Source organism: Lonchura striata, chromosome 18 (assembly GCF_050655825.1).
Source record: "Lonchura striata isolate lonStrDom1 chromosome 18, ASM5065582v1, whole genome shotgun sequence".
Classification (NCBI taxonomy): Eukaryota; Metazoa; Chordata; class Aves; order Passeriformes; family Estrildidae; genus Lonchura; species Lonchura striata.
The window spans coordinates 4,564,135-4,588,767 of record NC_140720.1 but is presented as its reverse complement, the minus strand read 5'-3'; the positions used below and the strand labels follow the sequence as shown (position 1 = coordinate 4,588,767).

At 41.8% G+C, this 24,633-nt stretch overlaps 1 protein-coding gene across 3 annotated transcripts in view; it reads right to left on the bottom strand.

Annotated features, from left to right (window-relative positions):
- Positions 1–896: 896 nt before the first annotated feature.
- PRKCA (protein kinase C alpha) overlaps positions 897–24,633 on the bottom strand; it is a 145,868-nt gene continuing 122,131 nt past the window's right edge. For all 3 annotated transcript variants that reach the window (XM_021537232.4, XM_085556678.1, XM_021537255.4), the window contains 7 exons: positions 24,299–24,390; positions 22,694–22,756; positions 21,917–22,055; positions 15,872–15,952; positions 14,415–14,522; positions 11,859–11,999; positions 897–7,430 (listed from right to left, as the gene is read on the bottom strand). In XM_021537232.4, coding sequence (XP_021392907.1) covers positions 7,266–7,430; positions 11,859–11,999; positions 14,415–14,522; positions 15,872–15,952; positions 21,917–22,055; positions 22,694–22,756; positions 24,299–24,390 — 789 coding nt within the window. In that variant the 3' untranslated portion in view covers positions 897–7,265. The remainder of the gene's footprint in view (positions 7,431–11,858; positions 12,000–14,414; positions 14,523–15,871; positions 15,953–21,916; positions 22,056–22,693; positions 22,757–24,298; positions 24,391–24,633) is intronic.

Here is a 24,633-nt window from a genome sequence, read left to right as displayed (position 1 = left end):
TAGCCTGGAAACACTGACTCTTTGGAAAAAAAAACAGAATTTGATAATTCCTTAGGGCAAACTCAGCCAGACTTCTGCAAACTGAACCCAGTAACTGAATCAGCACGAGCTTCAATCCTGTGAGAGCAGGCAGGAAAGGGAGCTGTCTGTCAAGCTGTCACAATATTTGGACATTGCTTTCAAGTTTTGAAAACCAACGATGCCAGTGTGAACGAGGCTGGTGGGATCGGGACGTTGTGTCCGGTCCCCCAGGAGCCAAAGGGAAACCAGGAGTGCTAAATCAGGAATTTCATCACACAGGTGGGGCCCTGAGGGTCATCAATTATCAAAACGAAAGGATTTTCCTTAAATTTTGCCTGTTGGAGTTCTGGATGCTGAGAATTTTAGACTCTCCATCACTGCAGCAGCCCCTCCTCCCAGGAAGAGGCGGCAGAGGGTGGAATGAACACTCAGGGCTCCCACAGCTCTCAGAGACAAACTGAATTGGAGTTTCCTGGGTCTGACTGCTCCCAAGGAGGGCAAATCCCCCCAGCACCAAGTCCCACACCAAGCTTTGAACCAAAGCCTCCCATCTGAGACCTCCTTTGGCTCCTGGGGCTGCTTTTCCCTTTGGCTCCCACACCTGGAGCAGCCCAGCACCTGCGAGGTCAGCAGAAATCCTCTTCCAGACACATCTTTCACAGGTAAGCTGTTTTTTTTTCCCCTCTTGATTCATTAACAAGAGTTAAAAACAAACCCCCAGGTTTTTGTCTCTGTTTCTGATTCTGTCTCTGAAGAATCAAGGTCCAGACTGGGCAATTTCTGTGGCTGATCACACCAACCTCTCTGCAGCCTCTGGCCCAGGGAGGCAGTTTTGAAAGGAAATTTTATCAAGGCAGACCAAAGTCTCACAAAAGTAATGATCAGTATTTTTATTCATACACACTCGCTTTGAAACTACAATTAATACTTAACAGAAGCATTTCATGCAAACAAAGATTGAAGATACTGCGAATTATGAAACAAACAAAAAAAAAAGATGCTGGAATTTGTACATCAGTCTTGCCCACTACACTTCCAATGGCTGGGATTTTATTAAAAATATTTTGAAAAATGAATGGCCTCTCCAAATTTTCTGGTAGCATCTTGAAGATAAATGATATGAAAATAAATAATGTTCTCCTCTATATAAATACAACATTTGGGTCTTAATATTAAAAACATTAATAAGTTCAAGGTGGGATTACTTAATGTTTAAAAGAAAATTAAGCAGCATACAGTCACTTGAGAAGTTTCAGGTGTTCTCTGTATTGTTGTGCAAAACCACAGTGTTGAGAAATGCACATTTTACAAAGAGCCAATGGGCTTAATTTTGTTGAAATTATTTTTTTTACATACATTTTGATAGCAGGGAGAGAACAAATGAAAGGTTTGGGGAACAGGCCACAGATGAAATTTTTATTACCCCTGCATAACATTGTTTTTATACTCCAAGGCCAACAGTGGGTACAAACACATACTATAATTAATATTTTCAGTGAATTGGGGCTATTGGCCAAGCACTCAGCACCCAGGGAGCTCTGTGGTTCCCTGGGTGCCTTGGAAGCTGTAGTGGTTTTGGTTTGTTAATTTTAAGATTTTTAAGCCAGGAGTGTGTGAAGCTCTGGAAGGAACCCTGGACAGTGTCACCTCAAGGGGTTCAGAGAGAAGGAAAAGAAATTCAAATAGTTCTCAGGAAAATGTTTGTAAAGGTCATGAACATCATCTTCCTTTCTATTAAAACGTTTCTGTCATTAATAATTATGAAACTAATGAACATCAGCTGCAGAGTGTCCAATGTAACCAGTGAGAAATGAGCTTCAATGGCAGCTGTGTCAATGTTGTTGCTGCTCATCCTGCACTGTTTCAAATCATTAACAGACTTGATTTATTTATTTAGGTCAACTGACATCAGTGGAAGAAAAAAAACAGCTTCTGGAGAAGGTTTTTTTTTAAAATTTGAACTATGGTGTCACAGACAAGGAAAATAAAGAAGCACAAAGACACATTTACAACACAGAAATACATTAAAATATCAACAGAAAATATCAAGCTGTCATGGACAAACCAGCTGCACAAAGAACAGAGCTCCTCCTTCAGCAGGAGTCAGTAAAAACTAGAAAAAAAGCTGTGCTGACTTTATTTACCCAAAGGGAATCTCCCCCTCCAATTTTCAGTTCTGCTAAGACTTCCATCCACACAGAATTTTTAAATTGCACATAAAAATCTCAGTAGCTGGAAAAGAGCTAAGTGCAGCTGACCCACACAATCAGCAAGCATCACTCCCCATCACACCCTGGCTCCAGGTACAAAAGCTGCACTCCAGATTCTGTAAGAAACATATCAGATCTGATTTTATTTCTCTTCAAACGGCTTCAGCAGAGTTACTAAAGTTCTATAAAAAAGTAGAAACAGCATGGTATAGCCAGCAGTACCATGTGAATCCAAGAAGCTGCTTTAATATTAAAAATTCTAACAATACTTACACAACTCTTTTCAGGTTAAAAGTGAATTAGAAACATTGCCTAAGAAGTGCTCAGCCCTCCCTGTGGGGTCACTCAGAATTGTTACCCCCATTCTGCAGGTGAGGTAAGTGAGGCAGAGGTTAACAAGTGGCCTCTCCCTCTCCAGGATTTCCTGGGAACAGGAGGGCTGTAGTGCATGATAAGGCTGTTTAATTCCCAATTGTTACTGGCACACTGAGGGAATCGTGCGTGTTTATGGAGTCAAATCTTACTTATTTCTGCAGCTCAGCTATTTCAGTGTGAGGGGCTGAGGGAAAAAAAGTGCTTTTTAGCTTGTCTACTTTTTGACTACTTGGCAGCTCAGTGCCCACCTACAGAGGGGACACATCAAACACAGCCCACACTCACAACGAGACAAAACCCCTATGTACAATAACTTGTGCTAATGGCTAAAAGAAAATCACATTAAATATTTCCAGAAGTTTCCTGGCAGGACCAAAAGCCTACTGTAAACTCGATATGCTGTAGATATGCTTATTACTTGTGTCAAAGCTTTATTATTGGATTATTATTATTATTATTATTATTTCCAATGCTATGCTTTGCACAGTAAGGAGGATCTGCCCCTCCTGCTCACTGCATGTGTCTCCTATGGCATTTAACTGGGATTACATCCAGAGGCACTGGCTCAGAAAACACTTTTCAACTGGTACCACTCCACCCTTGGATGTGTCATCTTTCCAGCTAGGAGACAAGCTCCTCTCTTGCTCGACCTTATTAATTTTATAGAAGCCCAGCATTACTGAATTGGATTCACCCCAAAAGACAGGATGGATTTCAAAGGCCAGCAGCATTCAGACGTGATGAGGTTTTTTAAATTAACAGCTGATTTCCAGAAGAATTTTCTTCAGTTTGTAAAAGGAAATTCAATTGCAGTTCTGCTCCAAACAGGACTAAGAAGGACTATTTTATCATGGGAATGTGCTTTATCCTTCTCAATATGTGCCAACCTTGCTCAGAGCACTGAGCCTGGCTGGTGGGTGAAATGGCTGTCCTGGAATCCCACCACTCTGCTCTGGTCACTCAAAGGTGCACGAAAGCATCCAGATGCCTGAATAAAGACAGAATTTCCCTAGGAGCCAGTTGAGTCCTGTTTGATCCCTGAAAATCCCTTGGAAGTTTTATATGGCAAACCTGTGCCTCTCCCAGCAGGAATGGGGCTGCCCTGGAACCATCTGAGACTCGAGCACAGGGATGGAAACACAGCTCCCAAAACTTCCAGCCCAGCTTCAGTGCAGTACAATTTTTAATTACAGCTCCCAAAACTTCCAGCCCAGCTTCAGTGCAGTGCAATTTTCAATTTGCCTTTTGGGAATCTTGGTGTAATCCCAACGTGGGTGTTGGGATTACAGTTGCTGTCAAACACAAGTGAAAGAGAAGCAGCCCTAATGCCTCTCCTTCTGTTGATACATGTTCTCTAGAAAACCAAATCTTGTGAAAAATATTATATAAATAACATCTGCCTCTAAAAAGATTTTAATGTTCTGGTTGGATTCTTCAGGTTTTCCTTGCTATGGTAAATTTCTGGATTCTGAGCAGCCAGTGGGAGTTCTCAGGAAAGGTCAGAGCCTGTGAGGGCATCAGGAAGAGCAGAGAGGGGTAAGAAAATAATTCCTGCTTTATCCAGCCCTGCCTTGCTCCTGCAGGATCCATGAGCTCACAGTACCTTTTCCTAAGTGTTTCAGAAACCTCCAGAAGACAGAACGTCTGTCACAAGCCCAGGGACCTGAGGTAACGACGTTCAAGAGGAATTTCTGCTTCTACGTCAGAAAAACTGGGAGACAAACACAAGGGCTGAAGAAATTGGGTATGAAAAGTAGCCAGAAAATGAACAGGTCTGTCCCAGTGTCAGAGCAGCCCTGTGACACCGTGTCCTGGTGTGAACAGCACCAACTGTCACAGCTGTGCCAGCAATGGCACTTCCTTGGAGAATTCAGATTTCATCAGGAAAACAGAACTGTAGCAACATCTACCCTGGAGGGGAGCTCCTGCCTGCTTGCTGGCTTGGGTCAATTCTGCCCTTGTTCTGCTTTGCTTACTCCCCAAACCTGTATGCTGGTATTTCTCCCTGTATTTTCTTTTTTCAAAAGTGTCTTTTTCACTTCACATTTTAAAAACAAGCACAATGGCACCTCTTGGCAGACTGGCATAGCTGAGAGACCCTTCTTTATTTAAATCTGAAACTCAGTAATCTGTTATCTTAATTCAATCTATTGTCTTCTACAGCATTTTACTAATCATTGCCAGGCTAATAATATTCATGGAAAAAAAAAAAAGAAGTCATGAATGCTGCATTAGGCCACATGCTTTACGGTGAATACCATCAGTTTTGAAGTAAATAATACACAAAGGAGAAAATGAACTCCCAGTCTTGGATGACAACATATTTGACAGAGAACAGTTTAAAAATCGTACTCCTAAAATGTTTGAGAAGTTTGGAGATCTGTTTGTTCAGGCAGTGACCTGAGTTCCTGTCAGCTGGCCACCTCCCCTGGTGAGCCACTCTTGGGGTGTCAGGTTTGATCACCCCAAGATGTCCCTCGTGGGAGCTGGGGGTACAAAAGGACGGGGACAGGGCAACAATTGGATTTCTGGAGTGTGGAAATTGCACGTCCTGGCCCCCAAGCCACGTTTCCCAAGCAGCTCAACACAGCCACCTCCACCTCCAGCCACGTCTCCCTCAACAGCTGCCCAGCCCACCCAGGGCACCCCGGGCCCAGCCCACCCCTCTGGCAGGACTGCATCTTTCTGACAGAATCTTTGGCACAGGTTCCACGTTTTATTGTCATAAAAGGTGATTAGAAAGTCGGTTTCCCCCACCCCGTTACATATTCTAGTATAAATTGAAGTATTTTATGGCAAATATCTTAGTTTTTCAATATGTTTACATGCTGGAAAAATTGTACCCAGTCTGCATGCAGCAACAGAGACATCATGCTTCTGGCATCATCATGCACATCTGACAGACAAAAAGTGCCTGTGGCTGCTAATGGGATCAAGGCAGGAGAGGAAAAAAAAAAAAAAGGAAAATGCACCAACTACTATTTTACATGCTGTAACAAAACCAAAATATGCACAAAACATTATTTACTGATATTTGAGTTAATATCTTCTCGTAAGTAGTAAGAGGAAATATCAAAAATTTTTATCTAAGTGATAGGAGAGGAGAAGATTGCATTAATTACAGTGTTCATCATTGCAAATAAAGTCTATTTCCTTCTCTGCAAATAATAAGCAGATGTGAAATGAAAGCCTAATTGAACCTCGTATAAAACCTGCAGGTAGCAATTATTATTTAAAAGTATATCTACTTTAAAAAAAAGAGATTATACCCTAAGCCAGTAACAATATTCAAAACCTAAATTAAAAATCAAAACAATAGCAAGAAAACATTTAGCTAAATCTAAATGGTGTCATTCAGAACAAGAACTTTCACAAATAAAGCACAAGTTGTTTTATAAAATTTTTATAATACTCTTTATGCTTGATACGATTATGTCAATAATACAGATCTGCTTATTATTAACCCTTATTATTAAGAGTTATTACTAAACATGCAAAATTCATTGCATGAAGCATATGTAAAACGTATTAAATTCCATTCTATCAATAAAACGAGTTTTAGGTGCTGCTTTTTTCAGGCTTGATTATTCTACAGCCCAAAGTTTTCTGAATTAAAACCGATTATTTAAGACTAAATCTCACTTGATTTTCATGAGTTATTCTGGAGAAATCAGGAAGTCACTTGGGGCTGCATTTTTTGTTAATTTAGTATACATAATGCTTTCTTTGATTTACTGTCCTACACTGCAGACTATAAATAAACACATGTAAATAAGATATGAGGAATTACAGTTTTGTTTTACATTCCAGGTTAATAAATTTCATAGTGAAATATTGGTATTAGAACCAGTTAACAGTAAACTTGAGGAGTGGTGTAAATGAAACCAACTGAACAGACAATGGCACCCTGGATCACAGAATAATCTCATGGAGATTAAAAATTCACAAAAGTATTATTAAAATTATTACTATTATCATTATTATTATTATTATTATTATTATTAAAGACAAAATTTCACCCTCGAGTTTATCACATGCTCCTCCTAGCACAAATCCTAGAGACGTGGCCACCCCAGTGTTTTCACTTGGGATTTTACAGGATTGGTTCGCCAAGCCTTGGGGTCTAATTTCATTTCATCCCCCTCCCCACCCATTCCCAGGTATTTTTTTTTCCCTGCCATATTTTGCAAACACTTTCAGTGATGTTTTTGCAGTGCCTCTCCCTCAGTGCAACCCCTGAAGTCCCCGGGAGCGCGGGGAGGAGCTCCCACCTCCCAGCATCCACCCCCAGGAATAAATACTCGAGGTGGCTTCTCCTTCAGACCACCATCCCGTGTCAGATGTTCTTCCAACACAGAGGAGTGGAAAAGGGAGCAAAAGGACAGTGGGAAGTTACAAAATATAGAACGTACCAAAACATGGGTAAGTTTTGACAAGTCAGTGGCGACTTCTAGAAGTAAAAGTGGGCACTGTACACTAATTTATCTCCTGTTAAGACAACATTGCTGCTGCAAAGCCCAAATCCTGACTTAAGTGGCCCTTCCCTCATCTTCCACCCTCTAACCCTACAATTTCCAGGCCCAAATGGAATCAACGAGGCAAAAGCCTAAAAATTGTAGGGTTACAGCTGTTCCCCACGGCGGGATTTGTTCTGCTGTTTCATGCTACATTTTCTACAAGGGGGTGCACGAACTGGGGGTTGACGTAAGAGAACCCTTCAAAATCTGTTTGGTCTATGTTGGCAATGACCAGCTGATCTGGAGGCGTCAACACCGGCTGTCCTCGTGTGAAGAACTTATCGAAGTTTTCAGCCCCTTTGCCGCACTGCAAGGAAAGAGAAAAGCAGAAAAACGGGCTGAAAAAAGTCAGCAACACAACAGCAGAGCTGTCAGGACACGTGCAAGGCTTTCCCTCGTTCCTTATGAGTAGCTGAGGGAAAATTTGCTTTTCAGATATTTCGACAAAAAATCCCAGACAAGCAGTGATGATTTGATAGCTGAATCCTGATAAAAAGCAGACAGAAAAGTTTCCATCCATCAGCATGAGGTGATGAGAAAAAGAGGCTTAAATATTCAGCATTACTGGGATACAAAAGGAAGAAGGAAATATTTTGATAAACATGCTGGCAAGAGATACTTTCTTTGTCAAGTTGCTTCATTCTTTTTAAATGCCTTATTGTACAAAATTAAATTTTTTGTGTTAGTCTCTGTTTCCTTTACAATCTGAAAGAAGCTTACTGCAATTCATTTATGTGCTTTGAGTCTGAACTGAACAGGCTTTGAACTCCTGAATTCCTATAAATTTTTAAATTTATTTTTATTTATAAATTCATAAATTCCTATAAAGTCACTGAACTCATATAAATTCATAAATTATAGCAGGATCTCAGTCCTTGGGATGGCAGGAGGGTTGGACAGGGAGCACATCCCGGGACAGGTCCTTGTTCCAAAACTTGCTATCACAGGTTTCCTCCTTTATTTTCTTAAGAGACTCATTTTTGGGCAAAGTCCAGCCAAGAACAGGGCTAAATACAGCTACAGCCTGAGCACAACTCCTTCAGAACAGAAAACAAAAGAAACCAGGTTTGTAGAAAGAAGAGTTTTGAGGAATGCAGAAAAGACTTGATAAGTCGAGAAGTATGACCAGAAGCATGCTAAAAAATAAGAAGGTAGTACCAGAATGAAATTAGCTTTTGTGCAAGAAAATGAAGTATTTTTGAGGAAAATTGGGCATTGAATATTGTGGAGAGGTGAGGAGGAAACTGGTAAATGTGCTCATCTCAAAACTACCGTAACAGATCTTTGGACAAAGCAAGTGTCAGACAAAGGCAGTGGATGTTTCTTCCTATTGCTCCTCACCCTTTCCTCTCTATCCATCCTCTCAACACCCCTGCATGTGGATGTAAAGGGCAAAATTCCATTATTATCTTCAGAGGATAACTTGGAAAGGGCAGAATATGGCTTGTACAATAGACCAATATTAAATATTGATTTTTTTCTGAATGAATGCAACACGAGTAAATCTGTGCATTTGCAGGAGGATGCACTGGAGAGGGGCCCACGGAGGGGATTCAGAGTGAGAGGTTTGGAAGGAACCCAGGCAGAGTTTCCAAGCTTCCCACAGAGCACCTGGCAGGTGCTGGGCTGGCCCTGCCATCTGAACTTCTGCTGCCTCAGGCACCTCCTGGCTCCTATTTCAGACCACGAGCTCAGGTCCTGGAGCCAGAGCTCCCAGAGGACACTGGTCCAGCCTTGGAAGAACACCAGCACAGGAACACTGCACCATGGTCAAGCTAACAGGGCTCTGCTCTCTCCACCCAGGGCTCTGCACCACTCATCGGATGCCCTGGTGCCCACTGAGCCTCTGCACTTTGGGACAGAATCTCTGGAAAGAGCTGAACTTTGATAGGGAGAAAACCTCCACATTTTTGGCATGTAGCCCCAAATTAAGTCGACTTAATTTAGAGGCACAACAGCCAGCTCACAGCAGCCACAAAAGGAGACTTTTTTATTGCTAAAAAAGAAATTTTTGCTAAAAAGATGTTCTACAGATAAGCAGCATCCTGCAACAAAATGATGCTATTTTCTTTCTTTTAAATTTTTTTTCCCTCTTCTTTTGTCAGCAGGTGGAAAGTATTCAAAGAAGCTGGACATTGAACCCAAAGTTCTTGAGACCATTAGGTGTCTCACATTGCTAGAGGCTAAGAAATAATTCACGTGAAAAATGTGTATATTTTAGGTGTAAATAGAGTAACTTATAAATAAATTTGTATCTTCAATGATATATTTGTCTTCACATTAAAGAGTAGCACTGACCCTTAAAGCAGTATTAGAGTACAACTGAAATTACAGGACTCCTCAAACCCCTAAACTTGGAAATATGAGTAAAATGTCCTTGCCAAATAATTATTCTATGACTATAACCTGTGAAATGTCAATCTGGAAGGGAACATGCTATTTACAGCACCCAACTGCTGACCCAAAATCTGCAGCTCTGTGTTTGAGTGAGGATTGTGGAAGCAGTGGGATTATTCCTTCCTAGAGAAGATGTACCTACAAAGGTTTCCCAAAAAATATCACCCCAAACAAAGCCTACAAATACATCCATATCTTCAACCAGATTAAGGGGTGTGTTTTTTGCTTTCTGAAATCAATATGCCTCCCTGGAGGGATTTAAAACTTGTGTAGATGTGGTGTTTAGGGACACGGGTTAGTGGTGGTCTTGGCAGTTCTGGGATAATGGCTGGAACTCGATGAATTTAAAGATCTTTTCCAACCTAAAGGATTCTATAACTGTATGATACTGATACAAACAGAATCAGCAATCACCATAAATGAGCTGTGCACAGGGTATGTAAATACTGGACTTGGATTTTAAGTTATTTTTGTCAGGAGAGTTGGGCTCCGTGTGAATCCGCCTCGGTGTATTTTAATAGCAGCCTGTGCAAACAAACCAGGTCATGATAACCAGGGAGACAGAGCACAGCTGCTCTGGGGAGCAGCCAGGATCTGCCAGGATGGAACCAGACCACACTTCAAGCTTTTAGCACCTTCATGCTGGTGTTACTTTTAACTTCAAGGAGAGTCTAAGCACTCAGCTCCTGAGCTAATAAAATTTACAGATGTGAAGGTAGAGCTGCTTTATGATCAGCTTTAAATTTGACTTGAGAAGCATGCAAGAAAAATCTCAAATGAAATAAGCTCGATGAGCTCCCCTTTGCAGTACCAGCTCTGGGGAAGGGCTCGGTAGGGCTGGCAGGACCACACAAATTCTTCACTTATTTGCACCCTTCCCTGCCTGCAAAATCCACACCATAACAAAAAGGTATTTTCTTTAGCAATAAACACCCTTCTCAGCTTCAACTCTCCTCCTGTTCATGTGAAAAAGTAATTTGTCTGAAAAAAGTGAAGAATAATTCAGGTATTGGCATCCCTCTGTTCATTAGTTCGTGACAGACACTGGTGTGTCTGTATTGGCAAATAAATCAGTGTAAAGAGCAGTCATCCTACACCTGAAGTGCTAAAGCCAGCCGGGATTCTCAGCTGAAAAATAAAAGGGTTAGAGAAGAAAGGTTCAATGTTAGGACATAACAATTTACAGCTGTTCCTTAAAGCTTGTGTTCTTGTGTGCAAACTCTTCTCTTTGCCTGTCAGTGAAGCACAGTACATGCTGAAAGAAATTCTGGCTTAATAAGCAAAGCTCTTCCAATTCTATTCTGCAAACAGCTTTCAGGGTAAGGACATCTTTCCACTTGCTTGGATTTCTAAAATGTTCCTGTAGATACATGTGTGCAAGCCAGTAATAAACATGGAAAATAAACCAGGGATTAATCCTGCAAACTGAGCAGACATTGCTGTAGGATGGTGAATAAAAGGCCCTGTGCTGGGCAGCCAACCATGGAGAAATTCACCCCTCTAATCCAAATCCCTCAGTCAGATCTTGACTTTAGATGTTGCTCAGAGGAGACAGTTGTTAACCACATTTATGACCAGTCTCAAGTGGCTGATGTGGATGTGCCAGTTCACCCTGTGCTCAGCTCCTCCCGTGGTGTGTGCCCATCCAGGCAGGGCTCAAACCACTGGGAGGCTTTTTTACAAGGCACAAAATTCCCCAGGTTAGACCAAAACACGAGCAGGCTCACAGACAGCTCTGCCCTCACCAAATGGCCTCATTTCAGCCATGCTCCAGCTCTGCAGCAGAACCCCACACCTCAGGGAGCAGGGCTGCAGCCACAGTCAGTGAGGGAAATGATGCCTCAGGTTCAGCTTTCCTATTTTTCACATTCTGAGCTGCTTCAGTGTGTGGGTCTGGCTCCACATGAGGGGATGCTGAGCTCTCTGCACAGAGCAGGGACACAAAACAATTCCTGCTCCAGCTGGGCACCAAGGACAAATGATCCAAACCTCAGCCCAGGAGCACAAACAGCGTGGGCTGGAGAGAGAAAAACAAGCAGGGTGGGACTGATGGGCTGGAGCTGGAATGGGACAATGAACTCCAAGGTGCCAATGGAGCAGAACTTATAAAAACGTGAGATCTTGTGACCAAGTCCTCTTTTGCTTCTATCTTGAAGCCATCCAGGCAGAGCCACAACTGTGGCTCTGGTACTGCTGGGGTGTGGCTTTTGAAGGCTCTTCAATAAATACCCTTTATTCCCCTTAACTCCATCTAGCCTCTGGTCCAGCTCCTCAAGGCATCAGTTTTGGTGACCCAGATGGGACAGGGAGGCATCTGGACCTCTGGCATCTCACTCACCACTTTAGGCTTGAAAGGTGGCTGAATCTCTCTGTTCTCCAATTTTTCCCAGTCAATTCTCCTGAAGAAAGCGTGTTCCCTGATGTCTCTCTCACCTTCCAGGCCACAGCCAAGGCGTTTTGCAGGATGTTTAGTCATTAGCTGTTGGGAAGAAAACACCAAATGATTGGGTTTAATGCTGGAAGGAAAGTGAGAGGGGCTTTCCCCTGCCTGCAATGCTCTTGCTTCTCTCCTGAACACACACACTGCTAATAAAATTGTTTAGAAAAGCTAAATGAATTTTAAAAATAATTTTATTGCTTCATCACCGGATACAGCAAATCAGCAGCAAAATTAGGAGCTGCACTGGGGAAATTTTTCCCACTGGGCAGAGGTTGCTGCTGGAGGTGCAGGTGGTGCCCAGGACACGCTGCCATCCCTGCTGCCTCACAACTCACTCCTGAATTTCACCTCCAGTCTCTCAGTTCAGCCTTACAGATCTCCAAAACAGCTCCTGCCCTATCTCAACAATCAATTAAGCATCATAAATTCCAATGCACTAAAGCTCCATGAAGTACAACCCCTCCACACTCCCATTTCATTTTTCTGGGACTTGTTCAAGACATCTCATTACAGAGCCTCCAATTCTTTGGCACGCAGCTGACAACATCTAATCTGTGCTTCCTCCCTTGCATTCTTAATGACATCCTGGTCAATACTATACCCAGTTACAGAGATTAAACAGACTTGGGGAAACAAACCAGCCCCAAATCCACCAGCCTGGCATGATTAGAAACTGAAATGTGCTCCCTAATTAACAAGTTCCTCAGCATTTTCCAATTGGTGTGTACACTGGGAATTGTGCAATGCAGCCTTAAACTCTCACTTCCAGTTTCATGGGGACTTTTTAAAGCTCTTTTACAAATGATATATGATTAATGTACTGCTGGGAGTGATACCTCAACAGATCTTCTTAAAACCTCAATACCACTTTAGTCTCCTTCCAAATGTTGAGCTGATCTGATTCCAATTTTGAACCTAAAATAAAAGTGACTCTAAGCAGGTTTGGGGAGAAGCTGTGCACTGGGCAGGAATCACAGCCTTCCTCAAGATTAACAGCAACATTCCCATTTTTGTTACCTTTTCCAAACCCCTTGCTTTAACAGTAGGTGATAAAAGAAAATGGGGGTATTGATTCCAGTAGTTTTAATTCTTTCCAAAGTTGCTGCATTTACCAAAACCAACAAACTCTCAATCAGTGGAATGGAAGTCAAGCAGACAAATCAATTCCAAGAGCAGAGTGGGCACGTTTGTCTTGCCCAATGGTGCCCAGTCCTGGGATTGCTGAGCTACCACTGACTGCAAGGGTCAGAAACCTTCTCTTATTGACTTCTTAGCTCAGGAAAAACTCCCACTGAAACCTGAGATCAATTTGTCAGTTTAGCAGATGAAGAACATGTCAGTATCACAGAGACTTGCCCAAAATCTCAAGGTGCAGGATAATTTTAGCTTTCTGCCCTCCCTTGACATGAGCACACAGAAGCAGCAAACAGGGGAGCTGCAAACAGGGCAATTTCACCAGGTACAGACTGTGCTGTTTGAATATGTGATTTCACAACAAGGCAGCAATCTGAATGTGCTTTACAAAAATACATCATGTTTATTTTTTGTTGGCCAGCACATCTACACTGGGATAAACTCCAAAATTAGCATGGTCTTTCATTTTACCTTCTTGTTCCAAACACCTTTTCCTTGATGTTTTTCTTTAATGGACTAATATCCAGCTCATGTATAATGCTTCATAAATGGTTGAAAAGGATAGGAAGAATGTAAATACCAAATTAACTAAGTGCAGTGGTGTTTTATCAGTGCAAGTCAGACATCAAATAACTCATAACAGGCAGTGGATTGGAAAAGCTGCAGACTGATGGTGCTCTGGAGAATCACATGGAATCAAAGGAAAGTCAAATGAATTCTTTTTTCCTAAGCTAATCCCCTGAAGCCAAATCTATTATTTTCCTCAAAAGTAAAAAAAAAAAAAAATTAATTTTGTAACTAAGACCAATTTTAGGCCACACAGGTATCACTGGGTCAGAATTTCCCTAAGGTTTCCTTGCATTTATGCTAAAGATTTTCACATAAACTCATCTTCACCTGCATTTAGAAATAATTCTCCTGAACTCCCATGCTCTGATCCTGTCATTAGGCATTCTGGGCTGAGGACTGGCTGGAGCATCTCCAGCCAAGCTGAGAAATCTCATCCTGCAGAATCGGGGCTGTGCTGCCGTGGGTCGAGAGGCAAAGCAGGGGGAGACTCTTCACACCATGGTCCTGTTTATAAATTCTGCTCAAGATTTGGCAGCCACTGATTCTGACATTTGTTCTTGCCATAAAACAAGCAGGCACAGCGGGAAGAGGCCAGCACTTACCAGTGACACCAAGTGACAACACAGCTCAGCACTGCCTGACAAAAGTTGCACTTTAAAATACTACAGTGCTGTGTCAGAGCCAGGCAAACCCAGTGACTCACAAGGATTGCCAAAAAGGAACTTAATGATAAATAACATTTTATCTCACCCCCTTGCAGATGGAGACTGCTTCTTTGGACAGTGATTTTGGGTAGGAAACATTATGCTCCATTATGGACTGGAATAGTTCATCTTCATCTTCCCCATCAAATGGAGGCTGTTGAAAATAAATCAAAAGTGAGTAAGTTACAGAGTTTTCCTTTTAAATTCTCCACTTTTTATGAAATGGCGTGACAACACCATGCCCAAAGAGATCCATATACAGCAGTGCTCCTGGTTCAGGAACACCCCCCAAACTCACAGCAATCTGCAGCCTGGATATCTGCTGACCCAGAAGCTTAGTGTTTGACAGTCTTAGATTAAAATCAAGGAGAAATGTTCATTTCTGTCCCCAAAATGGCAGTCAGGTTAATTAAATGTGTGCAGGATTATCTTTGTCATCAGCTTTTAAAGATACTGTGCACCAGACAGGCAAAATACTTCAAAGGGTGAAGTTTGGAGAATAACTTTCAATTACCTGGTGCTAAGGTATATCTATTCCTCACTTAATTCCAGTTAAACTCCAGTTTGTTTTATGTCATGGCTGTAGATTCTGTTTCTGAGACTATCACAAGAAAGGGTTGCACTATATTTTAAAATACAGGGGTGGGAAAGTGCCCATGGATAAATCCCCAGGATATGGGCCTGTGCAAGACCCAGCTAATGGTAAATCTCCTTTCCTCCAAAGCATTCATCTGGCCAATATTTGCCATTCAGCCTGCAAATGTTAACAGCTGCAGTTGCTACACACAAAAACTTTTAAAATGTCCACTGGAATTCTGCAGAGAAACTCTTAAAGGTATTTGTTACAAATGTATGTTTGAAGCTTGGGAAATGCCTGCCTTTACCTACCACTCGCTGAAAGCCAATTGCAGGAATCTTTTTCAACTCAAGACTAACAGAGCTCCTTTAGGTTGGTGCTTATCTGCCATTTTTTGCAGCACACTGTTGCTTCCCCACCCGAGTGACTCAGAGCAGCCTTTCATTAACTGTGCAGAATGAGGGGCCTGTAACTGAGCACATTTCCAAGTGCTGAGACCCATATTTTACCCCCAGGACATACAGTACAAAAACTGTATTCCTGGGACTTAACTGCAATGCAGAGCTTATACACACTCTTATTATGCTTCCCTGTGGTTTCAAAATCCTAAATGGTATTTCTTCCACTTGACATGCATTTTCCTGCTCAAGTGTCTCCCTTTCAATTCTGAAGATGGCTATTTATAACATTATTGCAGTACAAAAGAGCTGTATTCAAAGGCAGAGCTTGATTATGTGGGTGCAACATAAAGAGCTTAAAGCCTAAATACATTCTCAGTTGAGTCAGTCAAGAGTACAAGGAGATAACAGCAGAATGAAAGGCTTCAATCCTTTCCTTTAATGGTCTAAGCCTTTAGGGAGCCTTGAAACAGAGCAGCCTTGGAGGGCAGGAGCAGGTCACAGCAAGCACAGGAGGGGGAAGCTTACCTGGCCAGCCAACATCTCATAGAGCAGCACACCATATGCCCACCAATCCACAGACTTCCCATAGGGCTGGTAAGCAATAATCTGCATAATCACAAAAAACAAAAGAAGGAAAAACCCCTGTGTTAGCTAACCCCAGCCCTGTGGTGCATTAGGTACATGTGTGACATGCAAAGAAGGACAGATTTCCTTGAAAAAAGCCAGAAAGACAATCCTGTAATGCTCACTCCAGCTAATCACGGGTTTCAGTGGGAGTTAGATTGTTTTGCAAGTGTTAGGCTAAACCCACCCACGCCCTTGGTACCCTGATATCTTGGAAAATACAGCTCAGAGACTTCTTGGGATGTGCATTTGCGGGCAAAGGAGGAAGTATGGCAGCACAATATAGGAGACAAAGCAAAACCATTATCCCAACTGTTTGTGTCAAAGTCTGAAATCATGAGGCTCACTTAACTTATGGACTATCAATAATTAAACCTTTCTTTTCAATTTTTATATTTTTGTTCTGCTGTGAAAGGAATCAAAACTTAGGAAAGCAGAGAAACTCAAGAAACCTCAGTTAGGTTTTCCAAGCTGCATGATTGTGATACTCAGGACAAAATACCAACTACACCAAAAAGAAAGGGAAATGTGCTGTTCAGATTAATGGAAATGTCAAGTATTTTCCATGCTCTGGGCTCACACCTGACTTACAGAGCAATACAAATTGAGTTCTGACACAGGGAAAGGCTGCGAGTGCCAGGAGCGCCCAGGTCACCTCCTGCGTCATCCTCTTTAATCAGGGCCTCCTCAGAGATCAGAGCTCATTTCTTCAGGAGCTGCATTTGGTGATGGTGAGGAGGAGTTTGCAGATGCAGGTGTTCCTCAGATCTTTCTAAACAACTGTGAAGGGACACTGTGAATTGTGAGTGGATGCAGGACATGCCAAGCCCTGCCCATCCCCACATCAGAGCCTTCGACTCCAACATCTCTGCTCCACTGGAATGAGCAGGGAGCTGAGGCAGTCAGAGCTCCAGAGGGGTTTGCATTTCACCTTCCTGTTTGCTCATGCTTTTATGCTTTGTGAAATAAATTGCCCAGTCAAGTACACATCACACATCCTAAATTTTTTAGTAGTCTGAAAGAGAAGTTGAACTGCCAAGTTCTGTAGTTGCTCAGGAAAATAGTGAGTCACTAGTGCAATAAAGCAGGACTGCCTGGCTACTAAATAAAATTATGGTCTCTGTGTGGATATATGTCCTTGCCTGAGATACAGCAGCACATAATTTAAACACTACTGCAATGTTTCTAACCAAAGGATTTCAAAATCAATTGTGCTTTGGAATGTATTAGGCAAGCAGAGATAATAACAAGATTGTCATCTGGAAGACCCTACATAAAGGCAGTCCATATTAGCTGTCTCTTAGCAGTAATATGGGCTTAAAAATATATATTTCGGTCATTCATTTCATCTTATAGTGACATACTAGGTTACTCTCCCTTCATTTCCATCCCCAGTAAATTCCTGCCTTTTGATTTATTAAATCAATATTGCCTTTTGAAACACCAAACACTTTCAAAGTTTCATCCAGGAAAAATACTGGCCTTTACACACAGAAAATGACAAAACATTTCATCCTCAGTCCTTCTCTGACAATATCTTCCTGCCTTATGGAAAAGAATATTTTATATAAAAAAGGGGATATTTTTCAGGTCATTGATTTGTAAGGGCAGAACATTTTGTACAAGTTCAGTCCAGGTATGTGGTTTTGGGAGGAACAGCTTCTTTCAATTAGCAAATGAGAAAAAAATGGATCCACAGCAGTGAGAAAGAAAATGCTGCCACACTGCCAAGGTTCTGTACCTGGCAGCCAGGTCTGTCCAGGAGCCCACAGTCCACTTCTGTCCCTGTTGTGAAGGAGTTTGATGGGATTACTGAGAGGAGGAAACCACTTAAATGCTCAATGCAATGTCCTACAGTGGAAGTTGCAGCAAAGCATGGACTCAACAATGCTGATTTTTATCCAGCAAGAGGTGAGTCAGGGCTGGATTCTTCTCTAAACAGCATTCCCATCAGGAACTGCAACCACCCCTATGAAATCTGCCTTTGGGAGAGAATATCAAACAGAATCCACAGGAGAGGCAAAATTAACATGGAAAAAGCTCCAATGGATGGTTTGAATCACTCCAGTTTTTCTGCTGTTTGATGTCACGTCTGATGAGCATAGCAGTGCCCCTCTGAGCTGGCACACACCTCCCTGACCTGGATGGAAGAGTGGGAATTGAGACAGAAATGCAGCCACCAAGGCTGCAAAAGTCCCACTGCAAATGCAATAGCAACACCTTTTCCAGTGAATTATCTCCATACAGGAAAAGTTGGCGCTGTCGCTGTCTGCTGCTGCACGTGGGGAGTTTTCTTCCTTTAATCCCATCTAAATACCCCCAGTTTGAATCACCAGCTGGGTGCTGGTGAGGCTGTGGCTCCAGGGACAGCCAGACCAGCCGTTCGCCGCGTCCCGCGCAGAACCCGCGGATAAAGCTCGGAGCGGGAGCTGCTCCCAGCACTGACTGGGAAGTGCAAACCAGAGGGAAGAATGCTCACTTCAAGGGAGGAATTACATGTGGGAGGAAGCAGATGAGCCTTCAATGTACAGTCAAACATGCATTGGTACGAAGTCAGCAAGTTCTAAACGTGGTATTTGCAGTAGCTCCCTGCTCATCACCCAGGATTCATCGTGTGCCACCTCCCAGCTGCTGCACTCAAAGCCACCCCTGCCTGCCTTGCAGCAGCTGCCAAACTCATTCCATCTGCATTTACAAATTCTGGGGTCTATCAGAGCAGTTGGGCTATGGGGACCTGTCCTGTCTCACCAGTGTGCAGAGCAGAGCCAGAGCAGTTCTAGAAACAAAGAACTGCACCCTCCTCCACCTGTGATTCCTGATTTCACTGGCCAGGCAGCAGTGGAAAGCTGATGGGATCATTCTCTTCCCCTCCTTCTCCATCATTAATTTAAATGATTGCCTTTTTCATGTCCTTTTGCATTTCAAATGTCTCATTTTACCCATCTATTGCCATGCATTAAGAGCTGCTGCCTTTCCAGATTCTGTGGATTTGAGCACTCAGAAAGAGCTCAGGAATTTCTCTCATCAAGCAAAATTGGCAGAAGGAGTTGCTTTTTTTCTTTTTTTCTCTACTCTGCCTCTGAGGAAGGCACAGTTAAGAGCAGGACACAGAGATTAATATCAGCAATTTGTAAGAATGTTTAGATCATTGCAGCTAGTAGCCAGTTGGGATGAAAAGATTATATCCCAGAGGCAAGAGGAAATCTTTTGTGAGCATATATGATGGCTGCTGGAAAAGTTAAAACTCAGTTATTAAAAGAAATAAATATTACTATCACAAGAAACAGTCAAATGCACTTTCCAAATCTTTGTAATACCTATTTGCCTCCCACAATCCTGGCAAGTTCAAGGTGGGAACTGAAGGTTTTGAGGCTGTGAGATGGAAGAGAAGGGAAATGGAGTTTCTAATTTGAATTCCTCTGAAATTCAGAATCAGCACTGAGGCTGCTGCAGGGATGCTGATGGTGAGGTTCTGTGCTGGCAGAATCTCTTCCCCCTAATCCTCTTGACATCCATCTCCTCCTGTCTCTCTTGACTGGTCAAGGAAACACAAAGTACTAATTGATTTCACAGTTATTTTACCACTCTGACCATAAACATTTAAGTTCAGCACATCAGGAAATACTCTGTACAAGATAACCACTTTCTGCCTGAGAGAAGCTGTCAGACCTGGGATCCCACCAGCTTAACCTCTGCACACTCCTCAAATTGCACAGCACAAGAAAATTAACAATAATTCCAGCCCATTATACACCCAGGTAATAGCAAATGGTACCTTTCCCACTCAGAAGAAAGGGAAAACATTATTTTGCAGCACACCAAATTGGGGGGTTCACTTTGGTGAAGGCAGCACTGCCTGGCCCTGCTTTTCCAGGCAGAGCTGGGGCAGGGGACCCAGCTGAGCTGTCCTGCAGGGTCCTGGCAGCTGTGTGCTCCCTGCTGCCTCTGGGGGCAGGTCCTGCAGGGGCAGCGTGGGCTCCCTCAGGCCCCACGGGAGTCGCCACATTCTTCCCCAAAAGCTGCTGAAAGAGCTCATTCTCCATGCTGGAGTGCAGCCCACTCACAGGATTCTACTCCAGATACCTTCAGGAGTTTATTTACATTTAGCTCCTTTATCTCCACCCAGCAGGGAACGTGACGGTGCAAATGAATTCTCATTAAAATCTATTAGAAATGTCTAAATTTTAGCCCATGGAAACATGGGCTGAAACACCCCTGAAAACAAAACAGGAACCCTCCTTTGAAGTTCACCACAGAACTAGCCAGCAAACTGTCACTCACAACAATGTTTTCAGAGACAAAAGAAAATCAGCCAATTAAACTAAACAAAATCAAATCTGTTTGTAAGAGAACAGACTAATTTTCTCTCACTTCCTGGATGTTTTGGTAAAAGGTTTATTTCTTTATACGAAATTTCCAAATAAAGTAAAATAATTTGCTCCAGCATTGAGCCACACTGAGCATTCTGGTATTGACAAAATGTTCTTTGGCATTAACTGGAACAAGACAATTGCCCCAGAAAGGACACTTTAATTTGTAATATTGGCTTCATTTATGTTTTGACAGAGGAAAATGAAATACTACTCTGGTTGTTCTGATATCCTGCTGCAAGCAACCGCAAATGGTAAAAAACCAAGGGTGTATAATACACAATACTTCACTCTGAAAAGCATGAATTAGCAACTGGGAAAAAAACCAAACTATTTTTCATTCCAATTTCACAGAGATGACAAAATTCACCTTAGACACTAATTTACTTGTCTGTGTATAAATCTGCCCTATTCCAATAAACATTCAATTACAGCCAGAAATGCTCCAGCCAGAGCTGCCTCTTGCTCAGTACCCAGTGAACAACTGAGTCTCTTGGATCAGGATCCAGCCTCTTGCATCAAATTTGCTGCCAAACAAATCAAGACTCTTGAAAGCTCAGTATGCACAAAGACCAGATTTTAATATTCATATATTTGAATTATATCCAAATCACCACATGTGCTTGTTTTCAATTCTTTAGACCTCAACTACTGAAATACAAATCATATCCAGACTCAAAGTCTTAACTCTAAACTCGTATTTATCCCAATGCCTTAAAGCACAACTGGGCTTCTCATGATTGTATTTTCATTTTAGACCCACTGCAGTTGGTTCAGGCTTCAATGTCATTTTCAGTGGCTTAAAAGCTGTACAGGTATGGCCAAGTCATGGAAAACTCAAGGCAAATTATGGATTTATTACAACAACTCCACTCAAGGCTTGATCTCTCAGCTTTTGGAAGGGTTCTTCAATGATAGGAGCTTTCCTGAGGTGAGGAGCAGCAACTCGTGGCACCTGTGCAGCACCTGTGCAGCACCTGCAGGACACGGCCTGGAGGAGACCACGGTGGCTTTACAGAGAAATCTGCAAAAAGCTTCAAGGCCTCATGAGTCCCTTCCCAAAAAACAGTGAGTGGTTTGTGATTTCCTGAAAATGCCAAATAATCCTTTCAATAAATGTGTGCTGGCAGCTGTGTGAGCCTATGGAGGAGTAGATCAAAGCAGCATTGTTTTCTCCCAGTGAAATATTTGCTGATCTCAGCAACAAGCTCAGCAATATCCATGATGTTTGTATAACCTCACAAATTGCAAAGTTTGGTATAATAATATTTCCAGGCTACAATTTTAAGATCAGAAGCTGGTGAGCCTGTTTTTAAAAGTTTTTTGCTAGAATGAGCAAAATCTTATCTCATAAAAAGTTAGTTTTAAAAGTTAGTTTCTCAATTAACTAGGTATTTCTTAAAATAGTGAATAGTTTTATTGGTTACATTGCATTCATTCACAAATACCTGCAGAAGTTCAATGGTGCCATCCATGGAGAATCTGAAGTTAGAGCCATCCAAACCCAGTGGTATAAAATGTGGAGGGACAATTTCCTTTAAGAGACTAAAAGGTTCCTGAAAGGGTCAATGTTTACCTCTGGTGCAATGTAGTCTGGAGTGCCACAGAAGGTCCTGGTTGTTACTCCATCTAACATGTGTTCCTTGCACATTCCAAAATCAGCAATTTTAATGTGTCCTTCTGAATCCAACATCACGTTATCTAATTTCAGATCTCTGAGAAGAACCACAGTAATTTAAGGTTAATATTTGGGATCAGCTAGGGTGAGCTTATTCTGAGTAAGGAATATTTGCAGCTCTTTGGGGGTGGAGGTTCAGGGTGCACACGTGGGGCTGGCTCAGCCTGGAGGGAGCTGGGCAGACATCTAAGAATGACTTTAAAATCCTGGGATGGGTTGGAAGGGACTTTAAAGCCCATCCAGTGCCACCCCTGCCATGGCAGGGACACTTCCACCATCCCAGCTGCTCCCAACCCTTCCAGCCTGGGCTGGGCACTGCCAGGGATCCAGGGGCAGCCACAGCTGCTCTGGGCTGGACAGTGAATGAAGAGGTGGCTGTGTCTGACCCCTCACCTGAGACTTTTGAATGTGTAATATTATTAAACATCACACAGAAATACAAACCATGAAGTTTTCAATTTATAAAAAAGGTTTTATTTGAGCGGGGCAGAGCACAGGTGTCAGAAAGCTCAGGTTAAACAGGGCTTGGGTTTCTACCTCACCAGTAGCAACACAACAAAAAGAGCTCTACACTGATGGCTTTCTCTTTTAAAAATACACAGAAATGTTAAAGAAACCGATCATTTGGGGATTTTAAAAATAGTTCAGAAATTACTTATGTCAGATCACACTCACCTATAAATAATCCCTCTGTTATGGAGAAAGAATAACCCAATTGAGATCTCAGCTGCATAAAACCTGTGTGGGGGGAAAAAATCAACAGATTTTTTCAATGTCTCATGATTTTCTTCTAGCTAAATAAATTGGAAATGAATCATGGTAAAGGATGGTAATAAAATAGCATATGAAATATGTAATTTATAGTGCATATATACAGGTGATATAACAGACATATCACTTCAGCTGGACCTTAACAGAGACATTTTGAGTATTTGATGATAAAATAATGCAGAATCAAAAATTTAAAAAAAGGAAAATGGTTCCCTGGACCACAAAGGATGGTGCAGCTGGAGCACAGCTTTTTTTGAACTAACTCTGCTGCAAAGATCCTTATCTTTAATCACAGACTGATGAATTCAGGATGCAGCTCCATGTACATTGCAATTCCTATGGCATGAAATAATTTGCAGAAATAGAGTTCCTTTATACAGCCTGCTAATGGATTAATTACACAAAGTTAATTAAAATGATTACCATATAAAATATAATTGCTGAATGCAGCGAAGAGGTATGGAATACTGGTGGCTGTTTGAAGCTGGTTGCCGTGGAACTGTGCAAATTACGAGGATTATTTAGAGATGAGATTCATTTTTAGGCTCAGCACAAGGGAGAGGAAGCAACTGAGCTCTGCAACACTCGATCAGAGGTGTTTGTGAACACGTGTGAAGATGCAGCACAGGCAAAAGCTGTCATGAAGCACCACAGATTTTGCCAAGTGTTGGAAAGTTGCATTAGCTGGAGTCAAGGATGATCTGCCACCCTCTCGGCTTGATTTGGTGAGCTGTTAAAATGTTTATCTGCATCTGAAACACTTCTGTTCAGAAGGCATCTCATTTAAACAAGCCCTGATTGCTTAAATCAAAATGAGAAATTATTTTAACTGAATGCTTAAAGCAGTTGGTCACCCTTGATTTTGAAGTTTCATTAGTAAATGATTTATGAAACACTAACAAGTGGTGATGAGGTATTATAAGGATGGCTAAAGTGGTACTGATGGATCTATTCACTCTCAAATATGCTACAGATCATTTTCAGTTGCTCACTGATGTGCCAGATATACAATTACCTGAAAAGAATCATGTAGATAAACAACTCCTAATTCCTTATTAATTCTTCACAAATATATCACAGAAATTCTTACAAGCTATACATCAAATTTATCTTGTATAATTTCTATTACAGAGCTGAGTCTATTTGTACTGCCTTTCTCTATAGCACTAATTCAGACTGAAGTGTTCCACTCACTGTTTTTTTTAAATATTTGCTTTAAAAAACATCAGAATAAGAAGTAACATCTTTAATTTCCTGCTGCCCTGCTTAAATTCTTGACACTTTTCAATAAGCCTCTCCTGCCTTTGTGCTGTGTTTTTGAATAAAGGCACAGCTACCTTTGATCTATGTGTTCAAAGAACATTTTCAACACGAAGTGCAGATTTTGGGCCTTGAAAACAAACAAAGGCCAGCCCGGATTTCATCCTGAGCCTGGAAAGAAGAAGAAACCAAATCCTCCTACAGTGTAACATCAGGATGATGGTATGATTTAAACACATGAACACTCACACTGCTTGTGGCTCCTTAAATTTTCCTACTTGCTGGATGTGATACATGAGATCCCCACCATTGACATACTCCATCACAAAATACAGCCGGTCCTAGGACAAAGTATTAAAGAGGCACATAAATACATTATTGACAGTATTAGATATTCATTGGTCAGCCAAAAAAAAAAAAAAAAAAAGTCACTAGCATGTTATTAAAAAGCTTTTAGGATTATTAGGACTGGGAAAAAAATTTAGATCAGGAAATGGAAGTGGAATATTTTGTGCAACCTTCAAGAGTAAATGATTGATGTGATCTGTCTAGTTTTGCCAGTTTTAGTGCCATGCTTTTACAGA